The sequence below is a fragment of the Salvia miltiorrhiza genome, chromosome 1 (assembly GCF_028751815.1).
Source record: "Salvia miltiorrhiza cultivar Shanhuang (shh) chromosome 1, IMPLAD_Smil_shh, whole genome shotgun sequence".
NCBI classification, from domain to species: Eukaryota; Viridiplantae; Streptophyta; class Magnoliopsida; order Lamiales; family Lamiaceae; genus Salvia; species Salvia miltiorrhiza.
Window position 1 is genome coordinate 2,034,363 of NC_080387.1, and position 20,566 is coordinate 2,054,928.

A 20,566-nucleotide genomic window follows, 5' to 3' on the forward strand; every position below is an offset into this window, starting at 1 on the left:
GAGGGAAAACTTTAATTTGACTGCAGATTGGAAAAAGATACAGGTTCCTTTCACCAGATGATGCAGTTATTTCTCACTATCAGAAAACGATGACAAACAAGTATCAAGTATGAGAGAAGGATCTTTGGTCAATTCTTCACCATTTGCTTTTATAATTAATGTAAGAGAAAATAATAACATTCTTTAATCTTTCATAAACACCTGCAGGAAAGCTCAAGTTCTCATTGAATCGCCTATCAAACTAGGTTTTGTAGCACTGGTAATAAAATCTATCTTTTGTCCATGACGGTCTCTACCTGAACAAGATTCCTAAATGCATTTGATATTTTAAGCAGAGTCTAGTGATTTTTAGAGTATTGTTACATTAGCCCAATTGGCTCAAATCACAGCAGGGAATAAGTAATTCGAGAATCAATGAAAATCAACATCCTATTAACAGTAGGGAATAAGTAATCAGGCTATATTCAAGACTGTCAGTTCACTATTCGATGCATTCCCAGCAGCTACAGAGTGTATGCAAGCATTCCCATTTCCCTTTCTCAACTGTTATACGCATCCTACTAACACAACATCACCTGCTCATGCATGGTTCTTAAAGAGTCCGCATACTATGTTTTGACTATTCAATAATCTCTTAGCAAAAAAGGAATTTACAACCTTCAACTCTTCGGCAAATTTAGCATATCCTTTGCGGGAAAGTCGATGGGGGTATATGTTCTTACTCCGTCTCTCCTTTTGTTGCGCACTGAAATTCTGCAATATTAAAGTAGTGATGTAAGAGACAGAGCTTCAAGCAACTAAAAAATCTTTAAAAATCAAACACCTTAAATTCAGTCGACAGTCGAGTGACTACAAACTGATTCCATTCTAATGGCAGAATGCCACTTCCCGGTGGTGGTTCTTGCAACTTCGAGGCGTCATCTTGACATGGTACAATGAATTCATTGTACATTCTACATTTCCAGCTTCGCCACTTGGCATTTGCAGATTCCATACATCCAGCCTTCCACTGCTCGGGAACATCGTAGGAAGACTACAAGAGCATGAAATCAATGAAATTATACAAACATATGAAATTAAAAACACAAAAATAACATATTTTCTGGAGATTTACTTTAACCGTGTCCCATATCAGGTCTTTAACATCTTGCGGGACAGCTTTCCACTTCTTAATGTTTATCTTCACGTGATCACGTGTAAGGAGGCCAATGTAACTTTGCATTTCAGCTGCTGCCTCACCCACTGGCTGTCCACGTGCGTTAAAATCAACATGTTGGATGACCCCTTTTGCCCTCCGCTGAGCAACTTTCGTCAGACATACTTTCCCCCTTTTGGCTCTACTTGTTGAAGTTGTATTTGTAGAAGGTGCCGGGGCAGGCGGATCATTATCCATTGAAATCCTAGTCCTGTTCTACAGTTTGGAGCTTCTCCCTGAGTCTAGCAGCTAGATCTCAACTTTCCTTCTCGATCAAATCCCTATAAAAAAAAGAACCATTGTATCGATTAAAACCACTAAGTATAGATTCACTAGAAACTATAACATAAGACAACTGTTGTGATAAATAAGCAAATGAGTGTAATTGTAATATTAGCACCTAATGTCAATCAGTTTATAACAGCAAAGAAAATCAATCAGTTTACCAAACACACAGATCCACTATAAGTCTAGATTCCTAGCCATAAATAATGGAACTCCAGAAATATAGTGATAACCGACAGATATTAGTTTTATTATAGTGTATGTAATCAAAATGATATTTTAGAATCGACAATTGTGCTTCCTAAATGAGCACTCCCTGGACAAGGTCAATAATGTATATCATTAGCAACAACAATTATTTTAACAAACATGTAAAAATAACTATATAATCATTAGGTGCAAAAAAATAAATAAATATTGCAAAACTCATACCAAACTACATATTAGCATTGTCAACCCAAATAACATCACAGTCTTCACGCACACATGGTGGTTCATTTTCATCTGACGCATTGTTTGAATCAACTACAGGCACTGTTCTTGAAAAACCTTGGAGTTGGACAGAAATGTCTCCCATATTATCACGATTGACTTCTTCAGTGTATCGTTTGTTGGGACTAGCAAGAACTACAGACCATGCTTCATCCTCAGGATCTTGAATGTAGAACACTTGTTTAGCTTGATTACCTAATATAAATGAATCTGTCTTGTACCCTAATTTATTCAAATTCACTAAGGTAAAGCCAGAATCATCCACTCTTACGCCACTTTTGTTGTCCACCCAACTACACTTAAATACTACAACACGGAATGCAGTGTAATCAAACTCCCATATTTCCTCAATTCTTCCATAAAATAACATGTCACAAACAATTGGATTCTTATCTTTCGAACTAGCAACTTGCATAACACTTGCATGTATGCTAACTCCAGAATTTTGAGCCACTCTAAAATCATCACGGTTTTTTGTATTAAAAACAAAACCATCAATAGTGTAACTAGCATATTGTGTTACACGTTTGCTAGGCCCAAAAGAAAGAAATCTCAATCTAGAGTCGATAGCTGTATTTGCAACCTACAAACAAGTTAAAGAATAATATAAGTTAATTTTTTATAACATAAACAGTAATAATTTCCAATAGAGTACTTACTTGCTCACGCATCCAAGTAATAAAAAGCCTATTGTGTTCCTCTTGAAGCCATTTCTTCATCTTAGCTTTCTTAGGAAACATTGTTGTCAAATGTGCCATGTGAGCCCTATAGAAGTTATTGGATTTAGAGTGATCTGACCTTTGTTCACTAAGTTGAAAAATGAAATTAATAGTTCAAGCTTACTCAATATAGGGATCAATATCGGCATCGTTTGTTAGCACATAACGATGAGCTTGCTCCCATTCTTCATCACTGATTACTTTTACTGTAGCTCTTGATGAAGACTCTGTCAGGTTGTCCTTAAGATTAGAAGATGGGATCCCTATAGTGTATGTATTGGCTAAGTATTCCGAGCAATATTCAACAGCCTCTTCTACAATATATGACTCGGCAATACACCCTTCTGGTTGATGACGATTGCGTACATACCCCTTCAAAATTTTCATGTATCTCTCAAAAGGATACATCCATCTATACCACACCGGACCACACAATTTAACTTCACGCACAAGATGTACAGTTAAATGTACCATGATGTCAAAAAATGAAGGTGTGAAGTATTTCTCAAGCAGGCACAAAGTTGTCACTATGTCTTTTTGAATTACTTCCAACCTAGGCACATCTATCTCTTTATTGCATATATCATTAAAAAAGTGACACAACCTAGTAATGGCAATCCTCACATGCTTAGGCAAAACACCACGAATAGCTATTGGAAGCAATTGCTGCATCAATACATAGCAATCATGTGATTTTAATCCACTAAGTTTCAGATCCTTCATGGATACGAGCTTACTAATGTTTGAAGAATATCCATCGGGAAACTTCATTCCAAGAAATGAAGTACAGACTTTGCGCTTCTCCTCTTTAGTAAGTGTATAACATGCAGGCGGCAAACATGTCTTCTTCCCAACCACAGTTGGTGCTAACTCATTTCGCACACCCATGTGTACCAAATCCATTCTCGCAGCAACTCCATCCTTGGTTTTCCCAGGAATATCCAGCAATGTACCGATTAGACTTTCTAGAACATTTTTTTCGATGTGCATCACATCGAGTATGTGACGAACATGTAAATATTGCCAATACTCTAACTCATAGAAAATTGACTTTTTCTTGAAACATGAGTTGCCTACGGAAGGACCAACTGACTCTTTTGTCTCATTTTGCTCTTTTTTATCCTTTTTCTTTCTCTTCTTAGAATTCACTTCATCTGATATTTTTCTGCCCTTTGTTTTTTCCCACACACAATTGCATGCTTGCATTCTTTCAAAAACTTCTGTGCCACTTAGAGGTTTTGGGGCAGCCCGCAACTCTTGTACGCCGTCAAACGCTTTCTTCTGCCTTCGGTATGGATGGGATTCAGGTAAAAATTGTCGGTGTCCTGTATAAGATACTTTTCTACTGTACGGTAGCCATTTAGAATGAGTTTGATCTGCACAAATCGGGCATGCTTTATACCCTTTAACAGAACACCCAGACAAGTTTCCATAGGCAGGAAAATCATTGATTGTCCATAATAGAACAGATCTAAGTGTGAAGCTTTGAGAACGATGTGCGTCATATGCTTGGATGCCTATCTCCCATAACTCTTTCAAGTCATCAATTAGGGGTGCCAAGTATACATCAATATCATTCCCGGGTTGCTTGGGACCAGAAATCAATAGAGTTAGCATCATAAATCTTCTTTTCATGCATAACCACGGAGGAAGGTTGTACGTGACAAGTACAACAGGCCAACAGCTATAGTTAGAATTCATCATATTGTGTGGATTCATACCATCTGTAGCTAAAGCTAATCTAAGATTTCTGGGTTCGTTGCCGAAATCGGGCCATTTGTTGTCTACTAATCTCCAAGCCGGTGCATCAGCTGGATGACGCAACTTACCGTCACGCTTTCTTTCATCTGCATGCCAAACTAGCTCTTTCGCAATTTCCCGAGTACGAAACATTCTTCGGAATCTTGGTATTGGAGGAAAATACCACATCACTTTTGACGGCACTCCAGGCATAGCCTTACCTTTCTTATTCACCTTCCATCTTGACATCCCACATGTAGGGCAATCACTTGAATCTAAATACTCCTTCCGATATAAAATACAATCGTTGGGGCAGGCATGAATCTTATCATAATCTAACCCTAGGGTGCTTAAGGTTTTCTTTGCATCGTACAAAGAAAAAGGCATGGAATTGCTTTCAGGGAGCATTTCTTTTACCAATTTCAATAGATCATTGAAACTACTATCACTCCAACCATGTTTCGCCTTCAAATTGTACAATTTAATAGTGGCAGATAGCTTGGTAAATTGACTACAACCAGGATATAGAGGTTTTTCAGCGTCTTCAAGCAACGTCTGAAAATGGGTTGGGTTATTTTCATAGACATCATACGCATCGTGAATCATATCTATTGGTTCCTCAACACTACATCCCGTATTCCCTTGTCCAACCCGATTAGTATCATGTGTTGATAGAGATGATGTCTGCCCTTCACCATGCCATACCCACTTTTTATATGTCATGTCCATACCATTCATTATTATATGACCCTTTACGACAATACGTTTATACTTCCTAGTGTTAGCACACTTTGCACAAGGACAAGAGATTAAGTTAGCATCACAACCACTTTGGACTGCAAAATTCAAAAAAGCTTCAACTCCGTCCTCATACTCTTGTGATAATCTATTCTTTGACATCCATAATTTATTCATTTTTATCAATTCCGTAAGTAACCACGCAATGTACCTAAATCGTTAAATGAATATCAAATAATTAATTAGTAACCACATAATAAACCTATACAGTAGTGTATGTAATAATTAGTAACTGTTAAATTATTTTATTTAAGATTCTCCAGTTGTACTTCAAATATCATATTTAGTTAATTGGATTTATATTTTATTAGTATTAGATAGTGTAATACTTATGTCTGCGCTATTTCAGCATAAAAAATAGTTTTAAATATTAATAAGATATATAAATTAGATTCCTATGAGATCTTATTGTTCTTACCCGAACCTAGAAGTTACCCAAAAAATAGGTTCTGGTGAACAAGGAACCTAGAATACATTGTGATTATATCCTTAGGGAATACACTAAAGAATGAGCATATTAGAAAGTACAATACCAAGCTGTAATATTAGGTAATAATATGTTTCCTTATTAGAGTTGGCTGGAAAGTAATTTGGTGAATTAACAGATCACACTTAATTGCACTCCCACCAACAAAAGAAAAAGAATAAGCAAAAATAGAATTAATTGTTTGGATGATGGGGATCATAGTAATTACAATGAGAAGTGAGGCAATTTAATTACTGCTCATTTTCTTATCTAATGCTAATATGATTTAATTGGCCATCTTAGGGGTACCTTTATCCACTTAGGGGTAATTGGCCATCAGTCAACTGATTTAATTGGTATCTAATGCTAATATGATTTTAAGTCTTAACAGAAAAATAATACTCCTATCAACGGGAAAGTTACTGTTTCTAACTTTCTAGTATTGTGACTCAGATTTGTGATGGAAGTGTAATTAGTCCAGTGATAAATATTGCACAGATATTTGCTGTGCAGTACAAAACTGGTAGTTGAGAGATACTATTAAGTACTAAGATTTGATTTGGTTTTGTTAATAATCACAATCTATGTGTTTCCTCTCTCGTTTCAAAGTATATATTTTGCTATTTTTCTCCTTATATCTGCTAGCCCACAACACCATATTTTACAATCTATAGCATGTTCATGATAAATGTTCAAACTAAACTAAAGTGTAAGCATCAAAACACACAGTACAAACACACATAGCACATATAATCGGCTCCAAGCCATCACCACAGCAACAAATGGAATGGAACGAGCCATTCCCCAACCTACTCTCCATATCGACTACCTAGATACATGCTTATCTATGATATTCATGCATAACCATGGCTGCCAGTTGAGCCATGGTGCAAAACTAAGAGCACCTAGATTCCTTCTAAAATCTATATAGGGCATTTACATAACCATGGCTGCCAGTTGAGCCATGGTATAAAACTAAAAGCAAGAGGATATAAAACTCACCTTGAAGCTTATCTCTTTGTCAATCTCTCTATCACCGTGTACTTTCAAACCTAAAACAACATAAATGTAAATGATAAACTTGTCACTCTATAAGATCAAAAGGAAAGTGGTTCAAATTTTATTTCTAAACTCAAACAAGATGGCTACAATTAGCAATCAAACTAATGGCTCTGCACTCTTCAAATCAGTGCATGAGTTCAGCTATGTCTTGGATTTAAAAAAAACAACAAACATTGAGTAAAAGCGTGGATAAGGAAAATAGATTTTAACATGATCTCAGAAGTCAGAACCACAGTTACTGATATCTCCACAAAAATGGCAAATGTGTTTAAAAGATTATGTGGAGCTAGAATTACAACTAACTAACCCATCAAACCAATCGTAAAGGTAGTTTCTTGCTTTTCAACAGCAAAAGATAGACCACTGCTCCAATCTCTAAGAATCTACTGAACAAGCATGCAAAGTAATACCTTGCTTAAATTGGTAGATAACACAGCACGAACATGAGGGAGAAAGAAAAAAAGTTCAATCACTTTATTCTTATCAGTTCTATTTGATGCTATCAATTAATAGTTACTAGTTAACAAACACCGTTCGAAACATTGTTTGTTAACCAAAATCTGTCAATAAAAAGGGCAAAGACAGAAGAGAGGAAGTCAAATTAGAGAGAGAAACAACAGATGCAGAAGACATAATAGGAAGAGATGGGGAGGGCTCCTTGCTGCGATAAGGCAAATGTGAAGATTAGGGCACTTAAGCTCCAGAAATTTCCTAAACCAAACAAAATTAACATAAACTTTACTGGAAAAATCGCCTAAACAAACAATCTAAAGCCTAAAGTAAAACTGAAAATCTGAAGGCATTTTGCTAAGGGGGTCCGAATGAATTATATTCACATCTTAATAATAAATACTGAATCACATTTTAGGTGTCAGATTGGATTGGCGAACATCAAATTCTTCAAAATTATGCCTCAGTAAAAAAACCAAATTAATGATTTTAGCAACCACAAACCAAAGCCTTGGGTTCATGTTCATACTTACACGTTGAGGCAGTTCGGTGTGGATAGCAAAGCGGCGGAGCAGGACTTCGGCAACCGGAGGAGGTACACTCGCTAGCGACAGGTGGAGGCGAAAGGGCGAGAGGGCGGCAGATAAAGCCCTAGGCGATTGGCAGAGGAAGGGCGAACGGCCGTCCTCCTTTTACAGACGTAAAAGGGCGGTGACCTCGGTGAGAAGGGCTGCAGGGGTGGCGGCGCCTCGGTGAGCAGGGCTGCAGGGGTGATGGCGCAACAGGCAGATAAACGGCGAGCAGAGGCGAATCTATTTCCTTCTTCCTTGTTGATTTTGGATTCAGCGCGGGATTGGAGATTTGGAGGTGTTAGCGCGAAAATTTTAGGTGAAATAAGGAAGGCAAATTCTATTCTTTTTTCTTTTTTTTATATTTTTAATATTCAATTTTTGGCATTTAGATTTTTAATTTAGACTTTATATAAGTGATAATAAAATAAAAAAATGTTATGATTTTTTATTTTTCAAAGTCTATAACTAGAAATAAATTCAGATTTTAGGATAAACAAATTATTTGTTATTTTTTAATATAATATAATATTATTTTAAAAAAAATTAAAAAAATTATACATAACAGTTTTTAGAGACGCTCATACATAACGGTTCAAAAACCGTTGTAAATGACTCTTATACATAACGGTTCTTTAGCGTTATAAATAAACCGTTATAAAAGATGGTCATAGATAACGGTGGCGTAACGGTTTTGTAATACCGTTATGTATGCAACTAATAGATAACGCAAAAGCATAACGCATTTGTTCAAACCGTTATCTATGCATATAGACAACACTACATAGATAACGGATTTTTCGAAAACCGTTATCTATTCCTAAAAGTGCGCTCATACATAACGGTTTTTGAAAAAAACCGTTATCTATGTACTGTTATCTATGTAAACTTTTGTAGTAGTGTAGGGTCTCCATCGGATGCCGCATCTGGTGTCGAGGCAGAGGCCTCATCAAGTGCCGGGAAAGTTGCCATGTCGGGTGCCAGGGCAGGTGTCTCATCAGGTGTCGAGGCGGGTGCCGAGTCAGATGCCGAGACTGGTGCCTTATCGAGTGCCGAGGTGGAAGCCCCGTCGGTTGCGAGGTCGGGTGCCCCGTCAGATGTTAGCGCGGGTGCCTCGTCGGGTGCCAAGGCGAGTGCTCCGTCAGGTGGCGAGGTGGGAGTTTTGTCGGGTGCTGGGGCATGAGCGGCGGTAGATGCCCTTATGGGTGCCTGGGCACGGGTCCGGGCTCGTGATGGAGGCTTCGCAACAAGAGCATGTGGTGCGAGGGAAGTTGTTGCATAGCCCGAGCCAAAGTGGGCGTCCTCCAAAACAAGGTCATCCAATTCATCCCAATCCTCAACCACCCCATCGATACGAAGTGATGGTGAAGGTGAGGAGACGGGAGACATTGGAAAGTGGATGTGAGTGTTTAAAGGAGAGGGGGTTTCTTCACCGGGACATATTGTTTTTGTAGGGGAGGTTTTGGTTCCTCCCGCTTTTGTATGGTTTGCTTCATTTTCCCGGTGTTCTCCTCCTATTTGGAGGAGGTGCACTACGAGCATCCCTACGGGGTCGGCTACGGGTCTTTCTTCGGTTTACCGTGGTCCAACCCTCCTCCATTTCCTCGGTCTTTCCTTTTTCTTTGTTCAAGTATTGCTCATCTTCCTTTTCCTTGTTCCTACATTCATCCTCAAGGTGGCCAAGTTTAGCACAAAAAGAACACAACTTTGGGAAGAATTTGAACCTTATTTGTTGGTTGATTGTTTTTCAGCTAGGTAGCTTAATGATCACACTCTTTTGTAGCATCCACCAAGATTTGAAATCTAGCCGCCGTGACATCACTTTTGTATAAGGTCTTTTCATCTACGGAAATTGGTGTACCATTGAGAGCCGCTATCTTGGAGATCGCACTTTCATTCCATAATTCAAGTGGAAAGTTGGGCAAGAACCCCCAAGCCGTGTATTTGTTCAAGGACGAGATATCAAAAGTAAAATCCCAACCCAAAGAGAAAGCTTTGAGCCATTGATTTCATAGAAACCACCCCGATAGATTCTATCTCTATCAACCTCGGTCTCAAAGGCAAATACCAACCAACCTTCCTCATCAAACGAGATTTTACATCCCACCTGCCACTTTTTAGCAAAGTCTTGCACTTGTTCCTTCTTAGGGAGTTTATCTGCAAGAAAACCAAGGAGACAAAAATCCCAAGAGTGCTTTGTGGCTATGTAATCCTCGGGTTCCAAGATTAGAATATCCCCAACAAGTTTGGGTAAAGTTTTGGGGAGCATGAGCTTAGCATTATTAACTGTGACTTTGTCATTGAAATTCCCCAAGTTCCTTACCCATGGAGATTCAAACCATTTGTCTTGTAGTCCGATGTAGAATTCCTTGTCATTTTCCATCAATAGCCCAAGGTCAATTTTCCTAGCCAGCTTTGTTAGGGAGTCAAGGGAGGCAAGCTCTTCCTCCACTGTCAAGGGATTGGTTGGCGCTGGTAGGTCAGCCCCACGCACATCAGTATTGGGTATAGGTGCAGCTCTCGTGGCGGTGACCTCACTGTATGTTAGAGTGGCTTGGTTTGCTCCATTACTTTTTTCAGGTTGCATCGAGCCGGATGGGATTTGGTGTGATGATGCACCATGGTTCTCCTCCTCTCCCGTCATAAGTGTTTCTTTTCCAACCTTAGAGGGGTTAGTCATGAAAAGAGAGAAAGTAAGGCCAACACAATTTCTTCCTTTTTTTTAATTATAAAATTAACAATATTTTTTTTTAAATACACAAGGAAATAAAATCAGTTCATGGAGGTCCACGCTGACCGAACTTACTAAAAGAGGTGCCGCCAAAATAAGTGAGGCAAATTAATGATGTTTGGGCACACACTAGCCCCAAGCCGACAACAATTTGAAATTTGAATTAAAGCAAAGTGAGGGAATTAATACTCTTAAGTGGGATTAGTGAAAGATGTCTCTGCAGTTAAAGCCACCGCCTAAAAGTTTAATTCCACCGCCCAAGTGTCTTTTACCGCTAGTAATTCGGCGACTGCTTGCAGTTAGCTTCCGGGGACTTTCCGGCGAAGAGGCACTAGTTTTCCTTTTCGGTTAGTACTCCAGGTACGAACCACACCACTTCCGCAACTTTTCGACAACATTTTAACGCAAAAAGTGCATTGTAGTGGCCCGCGCCAGAGGACTTAAGATGCTAAAACAACTACAAAATAAAGCTCAAAACAAACTTTCCGACCAGGTGGCGGCAGAATAGAGAAGATAGCACAATGAAGAATACAATAGTAGCACCACCTTCAAAATTAAAACGTGTCTCAAGAATGGAACACAGTCACACAAACTCCAAAACTGACGCCAAACTTGTATTCAACGTTAAGAACCACAAACATTCAACAAACACATATTTAAAAAAACACTAAGGAGTGATCACTAATTTATTAGCAACAAATTACCGCAACTAACACGGTGTAATTGTAGCACATATAACAAGTAACCGAGTATCGTATCCACAAGGACTATTACAACGAATCACTCTAAGTAATCCTAATTGAACTCTAGTAATATTCAGGCAAACAAAAGAAGGACGGTTTAATTAATTAAAACGCAAATAACAATAATTAAAATCACTTAGGAAATATCAAGTATAAAAGACAACTGATCCTAGGGTAGTAAATTCATCAATTAAATCTACGTAATAAATCTATTAATCCTATGTACCAGTTTAATCCAGTTATGATGAGAGATCACTTAATTAATCAATTACTCTCGCTAGAGCAGCAACGATCGTAGATTAGTAAATTCTCTATCTCCGCTAGGTCTCAAGAAAATCTACTAACTCCCAAAAGTTCCTAAGAATAGCTCCCTATGATCCACCTATCTCCGCTAGGTCTCAAGGTTAAAATCATATCATACATTCCTGAATCCGCTAAACAGTTATCTCCGCTAGGTCTCAAACCGAATAGCTAAACATGCAAACTATTGATCAGATAATTCACAAGAAATCAAGCACCAGGAATTATGAATCATAAACTGGAAGGCACAAAGGTATTAACAAATAAATCACATAAATTCAATCAACTATTTACAAACCCTAAAATCAGCTAAAGGAAACTAGCCAGACATAGCAAAATAAAACTTAAACATAATTAAAAAGAACGCAATTGTAAAAACTGAATTAAATAAAAACCGAATTAAATAAAAACTGAAGTAGCGGCTTGAATCTTCAATCTTGATCCAAACCTTAAAAACTAGAAAGCAATAAAATTCTAAAGCTAAAAACTAAAGTATGAATACTAGGGTTCGGGGTTCTTCTTTAATAGGTCAAATGAAGGCCTATTTATAAGCTTCAGATTTCCTTTGGATCACCATAAAAGTTGCCATGCAAAGTAGAATTCTAATGGCAATAGAATCGTGTGAATTAAGGCAACTCTCCAGCTAGATGCGCACTCCGAAGAAACTCTCCCACTTGCGCCGACTTCGCAGCTCTCGCCAGAGGAATGGATGATTTCCCTGACCTCGCCAGAGAAATGGGTCGCCAGCGGAATGATGATCTCTCTGGCATTTGCCAGATGAACGGTGAATTCTCTGCTATCGCCAGAGGAATGGGTGATATCTCTGGTACCTCGTCAGCTCTGGTCAGCGGGGAATCAACTCCTCTGACATTTTCCGCTCTGGCTTTCTTCAGAGGAATGGTGACTCCTCTGAAATTGAGGTCTTGACTTCTCTGGCAGCTGGGACTCTCGGCAGAGGAATATGTGATTCCTCTGCTCTGGCTTCTCTATTCCTCTGACTCCAGTGAAATGGTGATTTCACTGCTCTGGAGATGTCGGTTCCTCTGGAAAACGCTAGATTCATCCAAAACTGCATTCTTCCATCTCAAGAGTCTAAATCTCCTGCAAAGCATAAAATACACCATAAACGCACCAAATTCCAGAAGATTATCTTTAAACACGCACATTCAAACCCTTAAAAATAGTGTAAATTAAACATAAATCAACTCCCCCACACTTAGTCTTTTGCTTGTCCTCAAGCAAAATCTATATGAATCCTAGGAAGAGATTGATTTCAACAATGTAAATTTCCATCCAATCATTCACAAAGTCAATTCAAAACTTTACAATCAACATACATCTCTCAATCATGCAAGTAACTTAAAGTTTAAGCAACAACACAAGAGTAATGCAAGTAATTCGATCAGACCCAATTCTCCGCTAGAAGTGAATTCTCTAATGTGATCGCCTTTATAATCAATACCACCATTTTTCACACTTTGTGTGCTTGAGATTTCGACAGTTGAGCCATAATTCATGAAATAGAAACCATTTGGATGTACTCCAAAGTCTTTTCACGTGGTTTCCCATGCTCATAGTTGGACAAGAGGAGCAGAGACTCAGAGCTGTCACGTTTCAGAACAGGCCAGATGTTTCAGAGCTGGCAATTTTGAAGTTGGCAATTCGTCCAACATTTTTCACATTTCACAGATAAGATACGATCGTAGGCAATCACAATGACAACACTCCTTCTAGCATCTACCGGACAAATCACGTTTTACTAACTTACAAAAGTGTTGCAACAAAACTCATAATTCTTTGCACAATCAAGAAACATATATCAAAGGTAAAACAAGAATATCCTCCATTCATTCACAAACCCAAAATTCACATCGAAAACCATCTTCTCTTCCACAGATTCATAAAAATTAGCCAGATTCGAGACCAAAAACTAAGCATAGAAAAATCAATTTCGCACAATTTTTGAAAAATATAAGCATAGAAACACAGAAACACCCCCCCCCCACACTTAAAGTATGCCATGTCCTCAGGGCATAAAAGAAATACAAAGAGTATAGAAAACATCCCTGATTATTGGCATTGGAACACTGAACCATCGTGGGTGGCGGTGAAAAGGTGGGTTTTGCGGCCTTGGTCAGAGTAGAGAGTGGCTGCACTGGACAGAGTAGAGAGTGTATCGCTGGCAGAGCAGCGCGGATAAGTATATCGCCGGCAGAGCAGCGCTTAACGGGGCAGCGAATTGAGTGGCTCCGCTGGATATGTGCAGCGTGGAAAAGTGCAGTGAGGAAAATGGCCGCGCTGGAACATGAAAACCACCAGAAATCTGGCAGAGAACACCTGCCCCCAAACTAAACAAAGAAACAAAAGGAGACAAAAAGAAACAAAACTAAACAGAAAGAAAGGAAAACAAAACAAAGAAAAACAATTGGGTTACCTCCCAACAAGTGCTTAATTTAACGTCTAGAGCTCGACGATACCTCAAAAACTCATGGAGGTCGGAAACAGCACTCTAACCATTGGAAAGCTTTTATACTCTTTGGTGCCCTCTCCACCAAGACACTTCTCTTGGCTCGGACATCCTCCACAAGCATTGCCCCCTTCTCATTCTTGTTCCGAAAAATCCGGAATTTCACTTTCTTCTTCTTGGGGGTATGGGTTTTCAAAGACCCCTCATCATACTCCAAAAACAAACACTTCTCAAAAGTCAGCACTTCTTTTGGTTTTGGAGTCTTTTTCTTGGCTTCGTATTTGGGCAGCTCATTTTTCTCAACCTCTTCATCCTCCGAATTTGCTAGAAAACTGTCAGCCAAATTAATCATTTCATTCTGGGGAACTTCCTTTGGTGGAGGTTTCTTGCAAATCACAGTTTCCCCATAGGCTCTCAATGTCATCTTTTCATCGTTGACGCGGAAAGTCAGATCTCCCTCTTGCACGTCTATCAATGCACGGCCCGTAGCTAGAAACGGCCGCCCCAAGATCAATGGAGTATTTTTGTCCTCCGGTATGTCCAACACTACGAAATCTGCAGGGAAAATAAATTGTTCCACCTGCACTAGGACATCCTCCACAATTCCCTTGGGATATGTGATGGAACGATCTGCCATCTGCAATGCAATAGAGGTAGGCTTGATATCTCCAATCTCCAATCGGTTGAAAATTGAGAGAGGCATTAAATTGATGTTTGCCCCTGAATCACAAAGAACACGTGAGAAATTCTGCCCTCCAATCTCACAAGCTATAGTAAAGCTGCCAGGGTCCTTCTGCTTCAATGGTAGCTTCCTTTGTAGCACTGCACTGCATTCCTCGGAAAGATTGATCGTCTCATATTTCCCCAACTTCCGCTTGTTGGAGACTGCGTCCTTGAGGAACTTGGCATAGCCTGGCATATCTCTCAAAGCATCAAGTAAAGGAATGTTGATGTGAAGCTTTGAAAAGATCTCCATAAACTTGGCTAACTTCTGATCCATCTTCGGCTTTGCCAGGCTATTCGGGAAGGGTGCTACAGGCTTGTACTCTGGCCTGGGAAACGTAAGAGTTGGAACCGGCTCCTTAACAGCAGAAGAGCTCGAATCCTTTTTAGGGGGAGGCGTCTGTTTCGCTGCAAGCTCCTCCAAGTCATCATCGTCGTCCTCCACTACTTTGCCTTTTCCCTTGTCATTCCTCTGCTCAGTATGATCCCGCTGCTCTGCATTCTCAACTGTAGTATCAACCACCCGTATGGAATGACATTGCTGATTTTTCTGAAATTGTTGATGTTGGCTCTTCGGATTGAACTGAGTGTTGCTAGGAAATTGGCCTGGCTTGTGCTGTGCAGCTGCTTGGTTAGCCATCTGACCAACTTGAATCTCCAACATCTGCACCTGCTTAGACAACGCTGAAAAGTTTTGCTCCATGTTGGAGATTTTGGTCCCCATGTTTGCCGAATTTGTCTCCATCCCAGTGACCTTCACCAATACTTGCTTCATCATTTCCTCCATTGAATCTTTCTTTGGCTCATTGATTACTCCTCCACTAGACACAGAAAACCCAGGTGGAGGCTGCACGACACTGTTGGGATTTGAATAGGAAAAATTTGGATGATTCCTATTATTAGGATGATACGGTGGATTTCCGCCCTGATGTCCCTGATAGTTTGGTCTATTGAATTGGAACTGCTGCTGGACATAATTAGCATCTTCAAACTGTGACACATCAGATAAACTCGGCTGCTGAGGAATTTTAGCTAGCAATGCTTTTCTCTCCAACTCATACTGCTTTTGAAGAGCTTCATATTTCTCCTTCAAATCATCTCTTTCCTCATTCACAGCTGCAATTCTTCTCGTGGAATTTCTGTCATTCGGCCATTGATAACTGTTGGAGGCCATCTCTTCTATCACACGATAAGCCTCCTTTGTATTTCTATGGAGAAGACATCCACCTGCAGTAGCATCCACCATACTTTTTGTCAGACCAGTCAAACCATTATAAAAGTGAATGATTTGTTGATCCTCCGTGAAACCATGTTGTGGACAGTTCCTGAGCAGCTCACGAAATCTTTCCCAGGCATCATGAATGGTCTCATCTCCTAGCTGGGAAAAGTGAGAAATCTCTGCAATGATTTTCTGAGCTTTAGAGGCAGGAAAGTATTTTGCTAGGAAAGCTCTACACAAATCCTCCCATCCAGTAATAGCACCTCTGTCCAGACTCTTGAACCACTCCTTCGCTCTGTCCCTAAGAGAGAATCCAAACATCTTCATTCTGATGGCATCAGGTGGCACTCCATTCTGCTTAATGGTGTCGCAGATATCTAGGAACTGGGTAATGTGAGCATGCGGATTTTCAGAAGCCGCTCCACTAAACTGCTCAGCTTGCACCATGTTTATCAATCCCGGCTTCAGCTCGAATGTGTTGGCCTGCACAGTTGGTCCCCATTTGTGTGACAGCCCGAAACCCATTTAATTATTTAATTATTTTGTTTGATTGCGTTATTTAAATTTTTAACTATTTTTATATCATGAAAAGAATATATTTATATAGCAAGTTAGTCGCGCCCCTAGTTAGATAAATAATTTTAAATTACAGATTATTAATTTAGCAAATGAAAATTTTTATGTTCAAGTTGATCATTTATAAAAATTTGCATAGTTCTCCACAGATGGACTTTATTATATTTTTCTTTGGGCTATATTAATATAAGCCCATCAGCTTATCAGCACCTATTTTTCACTGTTTCGAAAATTTTACAGCATTTTTAGAAAAATTAGCTCACACAACGTGCTATCTTCTTCAGCCACAATTTGATTTCTTCCTCAGCCACAACTTTTTATTCTTGGGGAGAAAGTAAAGCTCCCTTAACCACAATTTCAGTGTTTTCTTACCAGCCACACATTCTGAGCTTGAAGAAGCATAACTTAATTCTTGCACCTACGTAATTTCAGTCTATTTAAACTCCACATCGTCATCCCCAATTCGCTTTTTCCTCATCTATTTCCCTACAGCATGTAAATCCATTTTCATCTTTCACTACAGAATCCAAGCTGGTAATTTTAATAACTTTTGTAAAGTTATTTCATTTCAGTATATCAATCATTTTCGTCGTTATTTTTCCTTCATGCCAAAACCAGATTCCAAAAGCTTGTTTTCAAATCCAAGCACGCATGCTTACATCTGTATTTCTGTTCCATCTGTAAATCAAAAAGTATATATGTACATATTGCTAATTACATAGAAAAAGGAATAGAATAGAAGAAGGAACTAGAAAGGGATTTTTGTGGCCTAGGACAGGGGGAGCGATTGAACAGCGGCGCCGGCGCTGCGCGCCACGGCGGCTGATAGGAAGAGAGGAGGCGAATGGTCGGTGCTAGATCTGGAAAAGGAGGGGCGGCAGCTGGGCTGTGCTGCTGTCGATGGCGGCGCTGCTGCTAGCCGGGCGAGCGACAGGGGAGAAGCGTGGTTGTGGCAGTGGCTGGCGGAGGTTTCGCCGGAGGAGGGGGCACGCGATGGCGCTGGGTGTGTGCGTTGGGTGTGAGAAGAGAGAAGAGGAGAGGGAGAGAGGTCGAGGAAATGAGAGAAGGGGAGGCAGGGCCGCCGGCTCCGGTGGCGGCGTTGCCGTCTGGTGGCGGTGGCAGGAGGAAGACCGAGGAAGGAAGAGAGGGAGGAGAGAGAACGACTGAGAGTGAGAGCAAGTGAGAAGCGTGAGTTGTGTGTGTGTATGTGATGGGTGTGGAAGTTAAATGAGGTTTTAATTAGGAAGAGTAAGTGGGCTTGGGCTTTAGATTAACTATGATCTTGGGCTTCAATTTATTTAAGAGTTGGTTATGATTTTATTAAAACCCAATTCATAAGAAGCATGCATTTTTATTATTTTGATTCATTAGACCAATTATTTTCAAATGATTTTATGATAGTAAATTCTTAAGATTTAAAGTACTATTATCATTTTAAAGTTCAATTAGGTCCTTATGTTTTGTTTTTTTCGAATTTATCTGACTAGGTACGGCGCGACTAGGACGTGAATTTTAATTTCTCGCAGTCAATTTCAAAGTTAAAGTTTCAGGTGTGGGATTTATTTCAGTACATGCTGTGGTTAATCTTTGTCCATTTTAATATTATGTGTTTGCCATATGTGTTGTAAATTCAGTTATATCGCTAGGGGCCCGCTCAATGGGTCCAGGACTTCACCGTCCTTGGTATGCCACAATGCGATTTCATGTTACAGTTAGGGTTGCAACCTATTCGCCAGGGGCCTGCTCAATGGGTCCAGGACTTTAAAGTCCTTGGTATGCCACCGTGCGAATTTCAGTTATCAGTACAGTGCAGTGCGTATGTGTTGACCATTTTATTAACGTGGACAATTATTGCATGTTTCCCACACTGAGTATATTTCATATGCTCATCCCATATTTAACATTTTCAGGTAACTAAGGTTGGAGACGCGTGGAGGATCGAATGGGCGCGTCAAGTATATATATATATTGAAAAATATGATGGCGTAGTTACATCTAGCCTTTTGCTTGTATAGTTTCAAAGTCTAAAACTACTTTTGAGATTTTAATATAACTTATCAGGTTTAATGTTATCATATTAGCTTTTCCACCATGGCTTGCCTTCTTTTAAAGTTATTTCAAATATTTTATTTAGGAATTTATTTCTTTGAATTTCTTTATAATTTAAATCTTTATGCTTTTCGCTGTCAAAAGTCATTTAAATTCATTTTTAACACTTTAATTAGATTAGGGTGTTACAATTTGCCTCCTTGAAATTGATCAACCCGAGGCTGATACATATGATTCAGTGGTGGCTCTGGTGGAGGAGCCCGGTTGCGTTCTCTCTCTTCGTCTAGCTGCCTCTGAAGGTGTGTCACGGCTCGCACAAGAGTTTCAAGGTCCATGTTATTCTGTTGTTCTTCCATTGCTTGCTTCTTCTTTTCGCGGTTGTCTCTTTTGTATTGCTTTTCGATTTCCAAGTTCAAAGGTACTAGATGTTCCTTTCCTTTGGATCTCGTGATCATACACGCCTGAGACAACAAACAAAAACAGAAATTTTAAAAACTAAAAATAAAATAAAATAAAAATTTATAACGCCTGAAATAATGCTTAAGTCTAATCAGAGATATTAAAGTCAATTCTAAATAGTCCCCGGCAACGGCGCCAAAAAGTTGATAACTAATTTATTAGCAACAAATTACCGCAACTAACACGGTGTAATTGTAGCACATATAACAAGTAACCGAGTATCGTATCCACAGGGACTATTACAACGAATCACTCTAAGTAATCCTAATTGAACTCTAGTAATATTCAGGCAAACAAAAGAAGGACGGTTTAATTAATTAAAACGCAAATAACAATAATTAAAATCACTTAGGAAATATCAAGTATAAAAGACAACTGATCCTAGGGTAGTAAATTCATCAATTAAATCTACGTAATAAATCTATTAATCCTATGTACCAGTTTAATCCAGTTATGATGAGAGATCACTTAATTAATCAATTACTCTCGCTAGAGCAGCAACGATCGTAGATTAGTAAATTCTCTATCTCCGCTAGGTCTCAAGAAAATCTACTAACTCCCAAAAGTTCCTAAGAATAGCTCCCTATGATCCACCTATCTCCGCTAGGTCTCAAGGTTAAAATCATATCATACATTCCTGAATCCGCTAAACAGTTATCTCCGCTAGGTCTCAAACCGAATAGCTAAACATGCAAACTATTGATCAGATAATTCACAAGAAATCAAGCACCAGGAATTATGAATCATAAACTGGAAGGCACAAAGGTATTAACAAATAAATCACATAAATTCAATCAACTGTTTACAAACCCTAAAATCAGCTAAAGGAAACTAGCCAGACATAGCAAAATAAAACTTAAACATAATTAAAAAGAACGCAATTGTAAAAACTGAATTAAATAAAAACCGAATTAAATAAAAACTGAAGTAGCGGCTTGAATCTTCAATCTTGATCCAAACCTTAAAAACTAGAAAGCAATAAAATTCTAAAGCTAAAAACTAAAGTATGAATACTAGGGTTCGGGGTTCTTCTTTAATAGGTCAAAGGAAGGCCTATTTATAAGCTTCAGATTTCCTTTGGATCACCATAAAAGTTGCCATGCAAAGTAGAATTCTAATGGCAATAGAATCGTGTGAATTAAGGCAACTCTCCAGCTAGATGCGCACTCCGAAGAAACTCTCCCACTTGCGCCGACTTCGCAGCTCTCGCCAGAGGAATGGATGATTTCCCTGACCTCGCCAGAGAAATGGGTCGCCAGCGGAATGATGATCTCTCTGGCATTTGCCAGAGGAACGGTGAATTCTCTGCTATCGCCAGAGGAATGGGTGATATCTCTGGTACTTCGTCAGCTCTGGTCAGCGGGGAATCAACTCCTCTGACATTTTCCGCTCTGGCTTTCTTCAGAGGAATGGTGACTCCTCTGAAATTGAGGTCTTGACTTCTCTGGCAGCTGGGACTCTCGGCAGAGGAATATGTGATTCCTCTGCTCTGGCTTCTCTATTCCTCTGACTCCAGTGAAATG

The 20,566-nt window shown here is 39.3% G+C and overlaps 2 protein-coding genes, 1 long non-coding RNA gene and 1 other non-coding gene across 4 annotated transcripts; 2 read left to right on the plus strand and 2 right to left on the minus strand.

Moving 5' to 3' along the window:
* Positions 1 to 2,811: 2,811 nt before the first annotated feature.
* Positions 2,812 to 5,169, minus strand: LOC131007156 (uncharacterized). Its single transcript, XM_057934316.1, has one exon. It carries the CDS (start codon positions 5,167 to 5,169, stop codon positions 2,812 to 2,814), a length of 2,358 nt encoding a protein of 785 aa, XP_057790299.1.
* Positions 5,170 to 8,655: 3,486 nt separating this feature from the next.
* LOC131007158 (uncharacterized) lies at positions 8,656 to 9,165 on the minus strand. The gene has a single exon (XM_057934317.1). It carries the CDS (start codon positions 9,163 to 9,165, stop codon positions 8,656 to 8,658), a length of 510 nt encoding a protein of 169 aa, XP_057790300.1.
* A 6,879-nt stretch (positions 9,166 to 16,044) lies between these two features.
* Positions 16,045 to 16,151, plus strand: LOC131007346 (small nucleolar RNA R71). Its single transcript, XR_009096050.1, has one exon. It is a non-coding gene; the product is annotated as a small nucleolar RNA R71 (small nucleolar RNA).
* Positions 16,152 to 16,751: 600 nt separating this feature from the next.
* On the plus strand, positions 16,752 to 18,623 carry LOC131007249 (uncharacterized). The gene is made up of 2 exons (XR_009096001.1): positions 16,752 to 17,069; positions 18,023 to 18,623. It is a non-coding gene; the product is annotated as an uncharacterized LOC131007249 (long non-coding RNA).
* Positions 18,624 to 20,566: the final 1,943 nt, after the last annotated feature.